Source organism: Gymnogyps californianus, chromosome Z, assembly GCF_018139145.2.
Source record: "Gymnogyps californianus isolate 813 chromosome Z, ASM1813914v2, whole genome shotgun sequence".
Taxonomy (NCBI): Eukaryota; Metazoa; Chordata; class Aves; order Accipitriformes; family Cathartidae; genus Gymnogyps; species Gymnogyps californianus.
The window spans coordinates 71308004-71324159 of NC_059500.1; the positions used below are offsets into that span (position 1 = coordinate 71308004).

Here is a 16156-nt window from a genome sequence, read left to right on the forward strand (position 1 = left end):
TTAAAAAACTTGTCAAGCGACACATGCCTTTAACAGCAGACATAGTGTTAAAAAAAATAAATCTGTTTGTGCTTCCCAAGAGTGAGGGGAAAAGGTAAGGTAAGACAAGGTAAAGGTAAGGAATGCCAAAGATGTGTAGCTGGGCAGAGCGATCCATCGGGCAGGTGCTGCCAGCACCGTGCAACTCTCCAGGCTGGAAAGGCTCCTCAGCCCGGAGGGATGAGCTGAGGGTCACTGCTGCAGTGTCAGACCCATGTGGAGAGACTGGGCTGCATCTCTGTCACAAGCTGGGCTGGGGACCGTCCCCAGCAGGCAGGTAGGACGTGACCACCCTCTTTGGAAGGAGTTCAGTAGCATGGGTATGGTCTGCATATGCCAGCTGGTCTCAGCTCCGCAGAATGAGCTGAGCAACAACAATCATGAGCAGAATTAATTTCAGCTGGATAACTCCAAACCACACAGGCAGACAGCATTTTTGGATATAAAAGCATTTTATTTCGATTAGGAGTTCAATTTAATTGGATTATAGCTTGGTTAAAAATGGGAATACTTTTCCCTTGACAATGTTACTTACCATAGGGGTTTCTTTTTTGCTGTATGTGAAACTTTCTCAATTTTAATGGCAGGAAAAAACCCAAAGTTTTATTCTGTAAAATTAGTTGTCTTTGGTGTATAGTGTCCTGATACTTCATGCTTGCCTTTTTTTTTGTTTGTTTTTTTAACCTGCTAATTTAGTTGTATTGAAAATGAAACACCATGCTGATTCCCCTACCAAGTACAAGTGGATGTGTTCATACCTGCCCTTCTCACTGCTGGAGAACTTCTCGGCAGTGATGGTCACAGGTAGCACATTAAGGAACAATGCTAGTGCATGTAAACTAACTGTGGCAAAATACCCAGTCGCTTCTCTGTTTTCTTTGAGACACTTCGTATAATGCTTATAAGGCATTTCTTATACCTTCCCTCCTGCCTAAATTCAATGAGAAATCTGAATTTTTGGAAACGTAAATTGACAAGATCTCAATCTCTGTCATGAGTGTATAGATCATGTTAGATTTTACAGATTTTTTTCTTGGTAGATTCAGTCCAGTGCTGAACCACAAACTGAACAGACAGTTCAGGCTGTTCAAACTGAACAAAACCAAAAATCAAACAAGTATGTATTCAGACCTAGTTAGAAAATGAGGAGGAAAAATTCCAGAGCTCTGATGAAATCTCTGTCTCTTCTATGATAAATTCTGGATTCACTGAGCTCTGCTTATAGCTTTGTGCACAGTAACAGAGCAGGTACAATCAACTAAACTTAATCACAGCCTGATGCCATCTGAGACACCTGAAAGCACATTAATAATTGTTCAGATTCGTAACTCATTAACCAGCTCAGACATGGCACAGTCCAGTTTTCAGAGGAGCATGTGGAAGGTAGACTGACCATCCATGTGTGTGTGTATCCCTGGGCTCACTGGCAGAGGGCAGGAAAGGCAGCAGAAGGCAGCTGAGTATCCAGATGTTAAATTAACTTATTCTTCTGCTTTCAAGAGCCCGTCCTTGCTGTTCCAATCTACATGCACCCCTCTGAAAGTCAATGCAAATTCTGCATCTGAAGAATTGCTTTAGTCAGGTGGGATGCTGAATTGCAAGGACCAAGTTGGTGTTCAGTGAAAATTATTTCTCCAGTCTCGGTGTCTCTGTTTTGCCTTCGCAGCGTGTGCTGGCAGACGGTGGGGGCAGCTCCTCCTGCGCTGGCAGCCCAGATCATATTTGGAGCCCCTTATCTCTTCTGTATTCCCAGGCGGCCTCTGGAGATCAATTCACAAAACAAAGATAGCAGGCGGGGGGATGTTACATTGTCACAAAATCAATATTTCTGAATCACTGAATGATTAAATAAGCATTGTTTCCTGCTTGTGCATTAATGTACAATCAGTTGCCAGATGAGAGATATAAAGCATATACAAAGTCTTGCACAAGCTACGGTTTGGTACCAGGAAGTATCTGTCGATGAAAGATAAGCAGCCCGCCAGGATGCAAATGTTATTACTCTAGTAATTGCCTAAAATAATTTTCTGCTCTTGTCAGGAAACAATGCACTTATTCATTCTTGCTCAGTGTTTTATCCATGGGCAGAACCAGGCTCTCTCTCCATTTCCCATGCTCTCTTGTGCTGACTTGCACCAGCTGGTGTTGCCATCAGCCCTGATCCTGTGTGTTCAGCTTGCTGCTGCTGGAGAGGGCCAGGGAGCGTAACACAGGCTATTTTTTACCCCTAAAGAGTCTATCAATACACCAATTCCTTCTCCAAGTGTTACACTATGTCACTGATAATGTTTGTGACCTTCTGCAGACAGAGTTGTTAATAGCTGTGTCTAGGCAGAGAGCAATTTTTCCTCATCATCTGGGTGTTTAACCTTTTCAGTTTTCTTCTTGCTGCAAATGAACACAATCTCAGCGTTTCCCCAGAGGTTCTCACCACCAGCGGGTCTTCAAAATGGCAATTAATCAGCAGGAAAAAAGCTACACTGGCAACTTGTGTTTTGTGAAACACGATCGACAGCCTTTTACTTATTTTCTCCTACTGTGTTTTGAGTAAAGGACTGAACCAGCAAGTTTTTTCAGCCCTATCAACTATGGAGCAGAGAAATGTGTTATCGAAACATAGCCATACCCAACGCTGCCACAGTGATGCTGCACCCTCCCTCAGGCATACCCCAGCATCTTGGTGAGGGGCAGCAGGAGGGGTCTCCCACTCTCCCCCTGCCCGGCCCGTGTGGGCAGGGAGGAGAAGGAAGGCATCGATTTAAAAAGACGCTAAATAAAAGGACTCTTGCAACCCCGCAGCACAATCGCCCAGGGAAGCAGTGTAATTGCAGGTTGGGCCAGCCGCAGCCACCAGTGTCACCTTGGAGACCGGCTGGTAAACTTCAGGCCTCCCAAGAAAGGGGGGGGCCAAGGCAGCCGGGTGTGTAAACAAGTAAAACGGGATGGACAAGGAAGCTCTGCAGTGAGCCCGAGGCCCTGCATCCCCTCCACTTGCCGCCTGAGCCCGGTGAGAGGCTGGGAGCGGGGAGGCAGGTGGGGCACGACGCCGTCCCAGCCCCCCGACACCTCCCAAGTCCTGGGTGGAAACCCTGGGTGCAGGATAGCATTGCAGGTAAAGGATTTTCTCTCTTGTTTGCTAGCTTACAGTGAGCTTCTCCAATCAGTCGAGCTTGTGGTTCAGCCAAGAGTAGGGTTTTTTTAATATACATATATCCTTATATATATATTTTGCAAAATACATATATATGTATGCAAAATGGCAAAAGCAGTAATGCCCCACCTGCCAAAATGGGAGCCGGATGATGCTGGGGATGGTGGAGAGGCAGAGGGGAGGCTGCTACAGAGGGGTCAGTGGGGCTGGGAAGCCAGATTTTTAAGAAGGTGTTTAGATGGTTGCCAAATACTCACACAGTTTTCATGCTCTTAATAATTTAATGAAATTATTAGGAATAAACCAAATGTATGCAATTGGTTTAGGCCACTTAATCTATTCCCAGACTCTGAGATCTTCTGCTCAGGGGTGGTGTGCGACTCGTGCGTTTGGCCGGGACAGGGGCTTTCAGGAGCCTGTGATAACAGGCTAGTATGGGTTTCTGCCTGCCACACAGGGGTGCTTTTCAGGATTTTCACAGGAGACTCTTGGGCTCAGCTGAAGGAGAATATATAGACGAATGGTGGTGAGCTTAGATTAAATCTGACTCTTTCCAGGTTTAAGCCTCAGACTTAGAGGGATGTAAAGGGATCTGGTTGCTGAACAGCCTAAGGTTCTTCTGGAAAAACTCAACCCCAAATTTCAGGGTTTGTATTTGTTAAGAAGAAATGCAATAATTTCTGTTCAGCCTGCACAACACAACATTGCCCGTAGAAACAAACAATGCTGAGAACGTGGGGTATTGTAATTGCTCATAGCCCAGGCTGTTATGCAAAAAAAACTCTCTAGCATTCAGATTTAAATTAATCAGCCCCTTTTTCATTTCACCATGGGCATCTGATGATCATGGAAGAGATATAAGAATTAAAAACATGCAAAATTATGGTTATGACCTTTTCTTGTTTTATTAATGGTTATTAATACATAACACATTTGTAAGTTATACAGAGAACTGTTATACTCAGCAAATCTTGACTGTATCTTTAATACTTCACATTATCCAAAAAGGGGCAAAAGCAAAATGAAAGGAGATGAGCATGTGAATTGCTGTGATTCCTCCACCCTTGCTCTGATTCAGAATCTGTTTTCTTACAATGCAGTATAGTCTTTTAACAGCCTAGGAAGGGTTTATCACTAGCTTAAACCAGCAGCCGACAGAAATAGGGAAGTAGCAGACGTGTTACTATGGACCAGGCTTGCATGTAGTAGGGTTTATATTTAACTGGTTTTCTGTATTTACTGAATGTATAGAAAGGATTCTCAAACACATACTGCTGTGTGATACAGGAAGCCAGGTCATGTTTAAGAGGCTTTAGTGCAATGTGTAAGTGCAATCACTTTACAAACAGACTTTAATTGCTGAGTTCTATATAATAACATGGTGTTGGTAATTTTGTTATTGAGCATTACACAGAATGGAGATTTGCAAAGAGCAGCAGAAATATTTACTATTAGTGTTTTTAACCATGATAAATGGGGAAAAAAATAGGAATATCTCTGCGTATGGCATTAGTGACATTATTAGAGTGCTCTGTCCCACTTCAAAAGGAACACTGGAAAAAACTGGAAAAGTTCAGGAACAGCAGAAGAATTATCTAATATCTGCAAACTCATTTTGTAGTAAGAGTCCTAAGCTCTGTCTCATTACTTAGCCAAAGAGGGTTTAAAAGGGACCTTCAAGTGTTTGCATCTGGAAAAATTTTTAATAGGTAGCTCTTTAATCTAGTAAAAGAAAGTAAAACAGCATCTAATGATGGGGGAAATTCAGACTATAAACAAAGAACATATTTTAAAAAGAAAATGATTCAATACTGAAACAACTTAGCCTGGAGTTGGTGAGTTCTCAGCTAGAAATGCTTGTAGGTGTAGAAGCAAACTTTGTGCTTACTGCAGAGATAACTGAGGACTGGCCAGTTTCAGTGGCTTTTATTGAGGTACAGGAGATCATAACAGATATCATATCAGATGATCCCTCCCTAGCCTCAATTAATGAATCTCGCTGCAATGATTATTTGATGTGCATTGCAGTGCACTGGAAATGCCTCCACTGAACCCAAGGCAAAGAGCTACTACCCTCTCGGCATGGTGTGTGTTTGTGTAGATTTTTGCAGCATGCAGTGGAAACAAATTATGTCATCATAGATCTCAGTATTTATAGATCTATATAAATACATAACATAGTATAGAGGCATATTGCACAGTGCTATGCATGTCTTATGCACTCCGTATATAGATGCATAGGCATTATATATATACAAGCTACAGTACATAATTATATAATATATCGTTTGCACTGTGTTTATGTAACCTCACTGTATTTTATATTCTTGCCAGCTAAACATCTCCCCTTAAGGACAGGTCATTGTTTGCAGAAAACATTTTTGACTGCTGATCTCACATAGCTGTAAGGTCTTTCCGGTCACTCATTAATGAGTTCCCAGAAGAATTTTGCTCATGCCGGCTGAAGCAAAAGCCAAAATGGTCTCTTTTCTACCACACTAGACTTCTACAATAAGCTAGTACTGAAACCGTTTTGGGGGAACAGAAACATTTTATTTTTCTGTTTTTCCAAGCCCAGGTGGCGTCATCTGAAGGGGTTGCAAAAGTCAGCACACATGACATTACCGGCTGCCATAGCCGATGCTCTGTAGATGGAGTGGAGTAGTTAAGATGAAACAGTTTAATTCCATGTGTCACAGAAGTTTTCTCTGACTGTTTCAATTCACAATTCTGCATGTGCAACGACAACAAGATTGGAAGTGCAACGTGCACTGACGATGCCTCACAGGGCCGCCCATCTTCTTCAACTCCCCATCCCACAGCACCCTCAGCAAAGCACCAAGTGTCCTCTGAGTCAAGAGCTCTGCTGTAACTCAGCCCAGCCCTTCTGTGACTCTTTCGTGCTCTGGTCCTGTGATGCTTTAAAGGCTGAAAACATTTTGGGAGCCTTCGTGATCTGCAGTCCCAGCAGCCAGGCTAGGGAGCAGCCGTCATGGCCCTGAGCATGTGCCCGGGGACCAGGATTCAACATGTCCCTAAAATGTCAGTATGGCATGGGCAGCCCTGGTGCTCTTGGCACTAGGCACAAATAATCCCTGTGGGAGAAGGAGAGACCCTCTGCCAGCCTGGGCGTGCTGCCTTTGGTGGTGCTGTTACAGTGCTGCAAGTCCACAGGCTGGTTTTCCCATTTTTTATTCCATTGTCTTCCTCTGAGGGAAGCTGGAAACCTTACGTGACTATTGACAGAGTCCTGAAGTCCTGGGGTGCTAAGTGCTGTGCGAGTTTAAGGTATTAATTTGTTCTGCAGTTGTGTTAAAATAGCACAAGGTGTCATCTGTAGGCGAGGTCAGGTCTCGGGGTGATTGCTGTTGCTCAGACGTGCAATGGGAGAAAGCCCTGCTCTGGAGAATTAGGACTACAGTGGAACAAAAGTAAACATAAGGAAAAGGTCCTCATCCAGGACAATTTTTGCTGTCATAGCTCTACCTGTGGGCAAATGCTAACCGCAAACCTGGCCAGGCTGAGGAGGCTCAGCAGGGCTGCTGGGGATGTGGAGGCAGCAGTGCTCTCCTGGCTGCGTCCACCAGTTTTCGCTGTGCTCGTACACTGTAGGCAGCAAATTCTTACCCACACTTTCATATTTGCATCTGAGTTAATCTTAGGGTGGTTGGCTGAGCTCTCCTTCAGGGTTGGTGGCCCATATTGGCAATTTCCCCTTTCTGATAGAAGGACATAAGGAAAAGGAAATAGAGGATCAAAGCGAGTCCTCATGAGAGAGCTGCCAGCACCTTGCAAGTGAGGGATTTGGGATGCTCTGTATACTAAAGCAGGTTTCAGCACTCTTCCTTGTGTATGTGAATCCATGCCGTATGAGTGCTTTGGTCTTCCAGATGCCGGGCACAGCAAGGCATGACCGAGAGATGGCAATCCAGGCCAAAAGAAACCTGTCCAAAACCACGGACCCCGTAGAAAGACTTCGCCTGCAGTGTTTAGCAAGGGGATCTGCAGGCATCAAAGGACTTGGCAGGTGAGTCTGAGAAGTCAAATCCATTGTTTAGCCTAATAGTTTTAGCTGCAAGAGCCTCATGGGCTAAGCAGGGACCAAAACTTGAGTTTCCTGATTCCAATGCAAATGCCACAACCCACAGAGCCTGAGCTTGCGGCTCCTGTGTTTTGGGAGACAGGACTGACCTGCTCGCCTGTTGAAGGACCGAGGACCGTGAATCCATCAGAGGAAGGTGCTTACCTGAGACCCAGAACAACTCCTGCCAGGGAGAGAAGGGGAACATAAAACCTATCTCTCCCTTTGGTATTTTCTATAATTAACTTCAGTTTCTCAATGTTGGGGATTTTGTGCTTCCTTTCCTTTGGGGTGTGATTCCCTTGTGTGCAATGGTCTATTAGCTGTCTAGTTTATGGGAGGTGTCTAGACTCCTTCTGCAGTCACCCTGAGAGTGTGGGTCACCCCACCCCTAGGAACGGTGAGCTGCATCACACCCTGAAACCCCTCCCAGGCCCCGTAAACCACAGAAGGATCCTAGGTGACCAGCTGGAACTTCATCGACATGCCCAATGAGCTTTTAGACAGCTCAATGTATAATGAATAGGAAGACTCCCTCAGTTAAGGCAGCCTTCACCTTATTTAGGTTCAGCTGTGTAATACTCAGGCACCCACTCTAAGCAAGTCATCTCTGCTGTCAATAAGTGTGGGGGTTTTTTGTTGTTCCCCCCCCCTTTTGGTTTTTTTTCTCAGAAGACTGTACAAGGGGGAAATATTATCTCAGTACGGTGTCCCTGTGCTCCGTCACTGCGCTAAACCGCTGCAGCATGCTCTAAGTTTTCCTATGCATTCTCCTCAAATTGCACATTTTCCACAGAGTATTCCGGATTATGGATGATGACAAGAGCAGGACCCTTGATTTCAAGGAGTTTGTGAAAGGATTAAATGATTATGCTGTGATGATAGATAAGGAAGAAGCACAAGAGATTTTCCGGATATTTGATAAAGATGGCAGTGGAACAATTGATTTTGATGAATTTCTTGTTACACTGAGAGTAAGTCTGGGAATTTAAGTTATTACTGCATTAAATGGAGAAAAAGCCTTGATTCATCATTAGCTGCATAAGAAACACAGCACTTCTGTTCACCTTAGTAATTAGCAAAGTCTACAGCTCTATTTAAAAAGTCAGTAACTCTTGAGATGTTAAAATATTGTATTTCCTTCTAAATATGCTAAAGGAGAAAATCACCCTAAACAACACCTCTGTGGATGAGAGAGCTCGGAAGCCAACACATCTCTGCAATTTACTGGCAAGGTGTAAGGATCCTCGCAAATAGAATAGAATAGAATAGTTGCAAATAAATAGCTGTGATTTTTTTTTTATGAATTACTGCCTTGATTTAGGTACCTAAATTCCTATATTGCAGCCCAGGTACCTATGTGGTTCAGCCCATTAATTTTACTTCTTTGTCTGTCATTTTATGATGCATGTGCTTATAACATGAACTGATCCAGTGGTGGCTTTCTCTAATCAACCACAGTGTGACTGATTTTGGTTGGAGCCTCTTTGCTCTGCTGAAGTCTAAACAACTAAGAAAGAAAATAATTAGTGCTTAGAGTGATTAGGAATTTCTTGTTAGAAATATTTAAAATGGGTAGAATAGAAAAGTGTTCTAGGTAGCATTTTCTCTCTTATTGTCCATTTACTATCGTATTGATAGACACTGAGTAGTCTTGATCACACTGCTTTTTTGGTGATATATTGCCCTTCCTAGCTTATGGACAGTTTAGACTGTCAGCAGTTTGTTGTCCCAAGTGCCTTGAAATAAGTTTACTATTAACAACAGCAGTTACTTGAATTTGGAACTGGACAAGTAGTTGGCAGAAATAAAATGATTCTGTTAATATTTCTTTACAGCCTCCCATGTCAAATGCAAGAAAAGAGATCATCATGCAGGCATTTAGGAAGTTAGATAAGACTGGAGATGGTGTCATAACAATTGAAGACTTACGGGGGGTGTATAATGCAAAGCATCATCCCAAATACCAAAATGGAGACTGGACAGAAGATCAAGTTTTTAGGGCCTTTCTGGATAATTTTGATTCACCCTATGACAAAGATGGGAAGGTAAGTGAAACACCTAATGTCAAGCCATGAAATCACCATCTGACTCAGCATTTGACTTACTTAAATTATTAAATGTGAGAGTGATTGCAGTACCAAACATGCATTTGTGTCACGTTTATGGGGGACAGTAAACCGGGTGCATAACCTCTGCGTAGGACTGTTGGTACAGCTTGCTTACGCGTTCGGAGGCAAAGGGGCTCTCCAGGAGGTGCAAGGGTAGACGTGAGATTGCATTTACAGGCTTGTAGCCTTAATGCCCTACTTTCATAGGTTTCATAGTATACTCTAAGTATATCTTCAGACTAACCCACACGATTGCTGTTTTTCAAGATCCACATAAATTGGAGGATTTTTCACTTCTTAGGAGAATAAATACCAGGATCCAGTTCAAAAGCAGGTTTCCTAATACATGAAATACTTTACAGTTAGCACTTCTCCAGTGTGTGTAATTACTGAGACACTTGACTTGGAAATCAGTCCATAATAGAGATAGATTTATCCACAGGGAGCTGGAGGGAGGGTGGGGGTACCACCAGCCATGTGCCCTGAGGAGCCACTAGCTGGGGCAGGGCTGGGAGCTCTTCCTGCCCTCCGCCTCGACTCTCTGGTGCAGGTGCAAAGCCTGGGCACCTTCTGTGATGGACTTGTTATGCATCCGCTTTGTAACCGTCTCCAAGCCAAGCATGCTTTGTTTCCCCTCATTATGTGTCTGCAAACTTCTTTGGTCTGAACTTACACATGTCTGACCAACTCGGAGCAATTGTGGATCTCTGCTGTTCACATGGTGATATTCTCAGTCTAAGCTGTTAATAATAACGAACTAGATAAGGTTTCATCAGCACTTTGTGGAATGTCTTTAATGCTTCGCACTTCTGAGGTTGCACCTGGGTTTTCATGGCTGTACTACACTGGTGACTCCTACCTGTCTAATGGCTGGCTACTACACCCAAATCCTCCACTTGCTTTGTTTCCAACAGGCAGGCTCTCAGTTTGTAGGGAGGTGATGGTTTTTATTTCCCTTGGGCATGACTTTGCACTTGGTAGAGCTGAATTTCATCCCTTTTTCTGTTGTGTCACCCTCAGAGGTACCAGTTGCGTGAGTTGTCCCCTTCCTTCTTTGCAGCAGTGGTGACCTCTAGCAAACCTCAAGCAAAATCTTCCTGCTTTTTGTACTGAGGTCATACACGAACACATTAAATGAGCCCCCAAAATGATCCTTGGCAAGTTCAGTGCCTTGTACCTCATAAACGCTGCAGTGTTTGAGCTTATAGAAAAGTTACTCTGAGCACCCACCTCTTGTTCAGCAATCCTGACGTTAGCCCACCTGATTGCAGTTTCTTCTGAGAACTGACTGTGACTTTCCTGTGCCTGAATCAGAGGTCATTAATGACACTGGTATGAGCTGAAGGCCTAAAATGTTTATAGCAGAAATGCCTCAAGGCTGAGCATCTGCTAGAAAGGTCCTCTTCACTGTGATCTTGCCAGATGCCTCTGAAATAGGCAGGGTCAGCGAAGTTTGTACTCTCTTCCTGATGGTAGGACAGGCTACAGGGTTCACGTCCCCCCATTGTCACGTTTTACTTAGCTCTCAAATGCACAGTGCAGTAGGAGCAAATATTTTTCTATGTGAAGTTTATTCAAAAAATGACTTATACGGTTCAAGAGTTAGGGCATCACAAAAAACATGTACTGTTTGTATCCACTAATCTGATTTTTTTTTTTTTTAATGGTCATTTGAAAACCGATTCAACCTCAAAATACCCATGAAAGATACTCAGAACTCTTAGATATTTCAAAGAATGTTTGCTTTTTTAAGTGAGACCTGTTTAGAGCAATGATATTTTCTCTCTAGTGAATGAATATAAAGCTCCTAGCTGTTTCTGGGTTGCACCAAAAACCCCATCCACTTTTATTAATAATAATGCAAAGAATCAGATTATAGCATCCCTGGGAAAAAATGCATTAAAACATTTGTCTTCTTGGGAAGCACTGATTTTAACTTCAATTCCTGGTAAGGTTAGTTTAACTCTGCATGTTTCATTTCCATCCAAGTGTTCCTGGAGGACAAGAGCTCTTATTTCTAGCAAAGAAGTGAACTTACGTGAATTTTCAGTGTCTTCATACTTCCTGTTGGATTCCTTTTCACTAGCAACAACATGAAACAGCAGATGTTAAGTTTCATTTAGAGTTCTTCTCAATGTGTGGTTTTGACTTATCATAGCATCAAAAAAATAAAGGTTCATTTTCCTATTTTAAATCCTTCTGTCTCAGGTCACAACAGAAGAATTCATGAACTACTATGCAGGAGTCAGCGCTTCAATAGACACAGATGTCTATTTTATCATCATGATGAAGAATGCTTGGAAACTCTGATCGTATGATTAAAGGAGCAAGACTTTACTTCCACCTTTTGCAGGTTCCCATGATTAAGTGTATGCACAACAACACACTCATTTTCCATAATAACAGCTTCCAGTAACTGTGCCAATTACAGTCAATCTGCAGAAATAATTCCCAGATGCTTTGGTAGGCTCAGCCTCAGGGGATCGGAGCATAATCAGAGAGCGTAGCTGGCATCCAGCCACTCCGCAGATCTCTCCCTTTTCTCCCTGCATCCTTGACATGTCTTGTCTTTTCTGAGACGAGCTGCTCCTTTCTTCTCAAACATCTGCAGTAGGTGCCTGTGGCTCCTGAACGTATCCCCTCCTCCAGCGTTAGATGCAGCTGTGTTCGACAGAGGATGCAAGAGGAGGAAACTGAAATATTCTGGAAGGGTGGTGGTCTGGGGCAGACTCTTACAAACATGAGGAAGCCTGTGCCAGGAGGGTCACGTAGCCCTCTCGCCTGTAGCACTGCAGCATCTCTTGGCTTCTTGGGTCTCACTTGTGGGATGGAGCAACTGCTCAGCTCACTGCTGGGAACAAGTGAGTTCCCAGTGCCAGGAGGCTGGAGGGAGAAACAAATCAAGAAGAGAAGACACGGACCAGAATAAATGCAAAATGCTCTTTAAAGCCCTGTTTTCTCCCCGGCTTACAACTTGGCATGCAGGCATCTTTCCTGTGCATACCTTGTTTCAAACCTCCGTGGGCCTGCTTGTAGCTTCTTTTCCCTCTTTGATTTCTTTCTCTTTGTACTGTGAGATCATCTTACTAATGTTTTTCTTTAAAGGGCTTATGTGTGTTACAGTATTTTCTTCTCACTGTTCCTGGAACATTTACTGGTCTGGTAGTTGTTGTCTGTACACACCTACACTGAAAGTTGCTTACTACTTTTTGTATTTATACAAAATAGCTTGGTTTATGACCAAGCTATGGCTTCAGGGAACTTTCTGGGAACTCAAGAACTTGTAACTTTCTTGTCTTGTCATCTTCTGTTTCTGATGCTGAAAAAAGGATGGGGACCTGCCCTCCTGGTCACACCAATGAGCCTGTTTCAGTTCTGAGATCTTCTGTCCTTTCCCCATACAGACAGTGGGGAAATGTGCACAAAGGAAACTGTAAAAAAAAAAAAAAAAAAAAGAAAGAAGAAGGGGGAGGGTGTGCTGTCTACTTATTCCCTCCTTGATTCCTTTTCCTTTTGTCTTCTTTTTTCTGCTTCTCTTGCATCATTGTGCTGCTCTCCCAGACTGAGATGCTGCTGCTGTAGCAAAGATTAAATGGCTTGTGTATGGCAGCATTTGCTCCATTTCAGGCTGGCAGCCAGCTAAAAGCAGTATAAGCTTATAGACTGGACTTTCAAAAGAGCTTGACTGATGAAGTCTCAGCTCTTACTTAGCCTGGGCTGCTAACAGTTCAAACACTGAAGTCCTGAGTGCTTGCTGCTCTGGTCCTGTGCAAATTTTGCTTTTGTTTTGTCCAGCCATGATCTCAGTACGAGCAATAGCTGCTTGCAATTCCGTAGTAAAGGCTGTGCAAACTCAATTATTTTCTTTGATCTGTAAGCCTCCAGAAACTTGCATACTGGCTGACACTGGAAACTGGTGGAAAGAGTCTCTTTATGATTGCCATCGATCATAAGAGGAGCCTTTACTTACTGTGATGCTACTGAAGCACCAACATACCTTACATGAAAAACAAACTTACTATCAAATAGAGGCTGTACATGTCCTGGCAGCTTGAGTAGGATCCATTTATTTCTCATTTATTAATTGGCTCCACAACAGGGTGTCATGTTATCTTCTATGTTTCTAATAAAAAGAAAGTAATGTGAATGGACTGTGGGAATCACAAAATGAAAAAAACGTTTCCTTCTGACACGCTATCTCATGTCTTCAGACCCCACAGCGATCTGTTGTGCTGACATTTAATCAAGTGCAGTGGCAGTTTTAATCTGAATAACTGCAACCAGTTTGTCTTTTCAGTGCTAATACTTTCCGATTTTACTTAATCCCAAATGCAATACACCTTTTCAGAAGCAAGGAGTGGTACTGGAAGCAACTATGCTTTTTTAAAACCAGCAGAAGCTTTGTCACTGGCCTCTGGGAGCCTTAGCCGGAGCCTGTGACGGCTGGGGAAAGCTCAGTGCTCCAGGGTGAGATTTCTGCACAGAGCTTGACTAGAGGGGTTTTGTGTGGGGACCTGAAGGATGTGAGCCAGGAGAGCTCAAACCCTCTCGTCCTGGTGGGAGGGCTCAGCACCCACCGTGCAGGTGAGAGCTGCAGCCGATGCACCCCCGGTGCCCTCAGAGCAGCTCCTGGCTCCTTGGGTCTGCCTGCATGTGGACCTCATCGCTCACTGGATATGTTTCTCAGCATCAGGAGGACATTTTTCACAATGTAGTCATTTCAAAATTTGTACGGAGCATGATTCCAAGGGCTGGTTTCAGATGCCTTCGAAGTCAGTGGCAAAGTTTCCTTTCACTTCTGTGGGAACATAGTTGCTGCTCGAGCAATCTGAGTAAAAACTGGTAACTGCAGAAAAGGTATAGAGCTTTCAGGAAAAATAAATAATCTGGGAAAGAGTAACGTGATTTTTCACTGGTAATCAGATGCTGTAGAACACAAATTGGAATCTGTTCTGTAAGAAATATCATTTGATTCATATGCGTGCAAATTCATGGAACAAACACAGGCATTGCATCAACTAGCTAGGCAGGAAAATCTCTGCTAGGAGACGTGCAGCTGTAGTGACACACTGGGCACACACACTTGAGATTCAGTGGAAGCACTTTGCAGAGGTTAAAGGCAAGTTAAAGGGATTTGAACCAGACATGAAGGAATATCAGGGCTAACAGCAGATGCCCAGAGCTGCCCTTTAGCACTTCACTGGCCTTGTCTGCTGGGATTACTGCACTGCCATCTGGGAGAGCCAAAAATGAAGCTCAAGCACCTGTGTTCAGCTGCAGACTGCTGTGTGCTGATTACAGACCCAGCAGATGCTGGAGATAGATGGTGATGCAGGCTGTCCTGCTAGTCTGTGGTTGCGCAGCGCACATGGCAGATACTGGGAGATAGGTGGCAATGCACGCGACCATATCTGGTGCTAGCATCAAGATTGTCAGATCTTGGTTGGTGCTTCATGTTCACAGCACTATTTCTTCTTTCTGATTGTGCAACAGATGCTAAACAGGATGGCACAAACCATAGGAACATCTGAGTCTGCAGGGCTGTGGGCCAATACCAGAAGCAAAGGTCTCGTCTGCACCTTGAGCTCCAGCCTGCCCTGTGGCACAGCACCTTGTCAGGGCTGAGCTCTGCCCTCCCCACCAGGCAGCACCAGAGCTTGCTCCAAAAATGCTGATGGAGCCCTGTGGTCCCTCATAGAGGGAAAAGGCTCCTTTATACCCCCCCTAAAGCTCTGCCCCCACTACCTACCTCTGTCTGAGCCATCAGAGCATCTCTGTGACTCCCCCACCCCAAAAGAGCACAAGGCATGGGGGCAGAGAGGCAGGGGACAGCCTCTTCCTCTGGTGTGTTCCCTGGGGAAAGGCAGCACTCCTGCAGCATCCTTTACTGCAGTTTGGTTTTGCCCCTTGTGTGTTTTTTGTGCTTCTTGGTTTTGTCCTGGAGGGGAAATTTTTGGCTTAATATGGTCCACAATTGTTGTTTGGCTCATGCTCTCTCCTGTAGCATAAATTTCTCGTTCAAGTAACTGAGTTTTAATGCAAGCCCCACTCACTGGCATGTATTCTTGAAATTAGACCACAAGGTATATTCAGTGATCCGATTCATTTTGTTGGTCTCCTGGCACAAAGCTGTCTTGGCAGAGGCAGATGGAAGCAGCTGAGGTTTTTGCAGGTGAAACCACCTGTGCACATTGCTGTATAAAAGCCGACTTGCCTTTATGTATCAGCTTTTACACGGTACTGCCTCAGACCTCTGCCACCGCCTGGGCAGAGCAGAGCTTTGCCATCCCAGAGCCTGGCTCATGGCCTCTGCTGTCACTGGCTGGCAGAAGGAGTGACCCCAGTGACTTCGGTTATTTTTGCCTCCCAGCTCCTGTCCTCCACGCTGGGAGCAGCAGCAGCAGCAGCATCATGCTCAGCTTTCCCTGGTGAAACAGATAACACCGATAGCAACCTGTCGCCATCCGCAGCTGCCCACTTTCTATGACTTCCGCTATGATTATAGCCCATCCTGTTTCTCTAGAAATCCTTTCTCATAGCCAGCTCAGGAGGAAGGGGTGAGCAGAAAGCAAGTTTCCTAGTGCGCTGTACTTAACACCAAGTCCTCAGGTGCCTGAGAGCAGACTTGGTATTTGAAGCAGCCCCCGGCCATACTGGTTTGCCCCAGCTGAGTTTGAAGTCTCCGTGATTTCAAAGCAAGCATTGGTTTCAGCTCTAGCACCTCTTCAGCTCTCACACCAGCAGAGGCTGCAGGAGGCGGGAGCACTGTAGGAT

General features: G+C 44.3%; 1 protein-coding gene across 1 annotated transcript; it reads left to right on the plus strand.

Annotated features, from left to right (window-relative positions):
• The first annotated feature begins 7080 nt into the window (after positions 1-7080).
• On the plus strand, positions 7081-11692 carry CAPSL (calcyphosine like). Its single transcript, XM_050913486.1, has 4 exons — positions 7081-7217; positions 8068-8245; positions 9110-9319; positions 11591-11692. Exons 1-4 carry the CDS (start codon positions 7081-7083, stop codon positions 11690-11692), a joined length of 627 nt encoding a protein of 208 aa, XP_050769443.1.
• The last annotated feature ends 4464 nt before the right edge of the window (positions 11693-16156 follow it).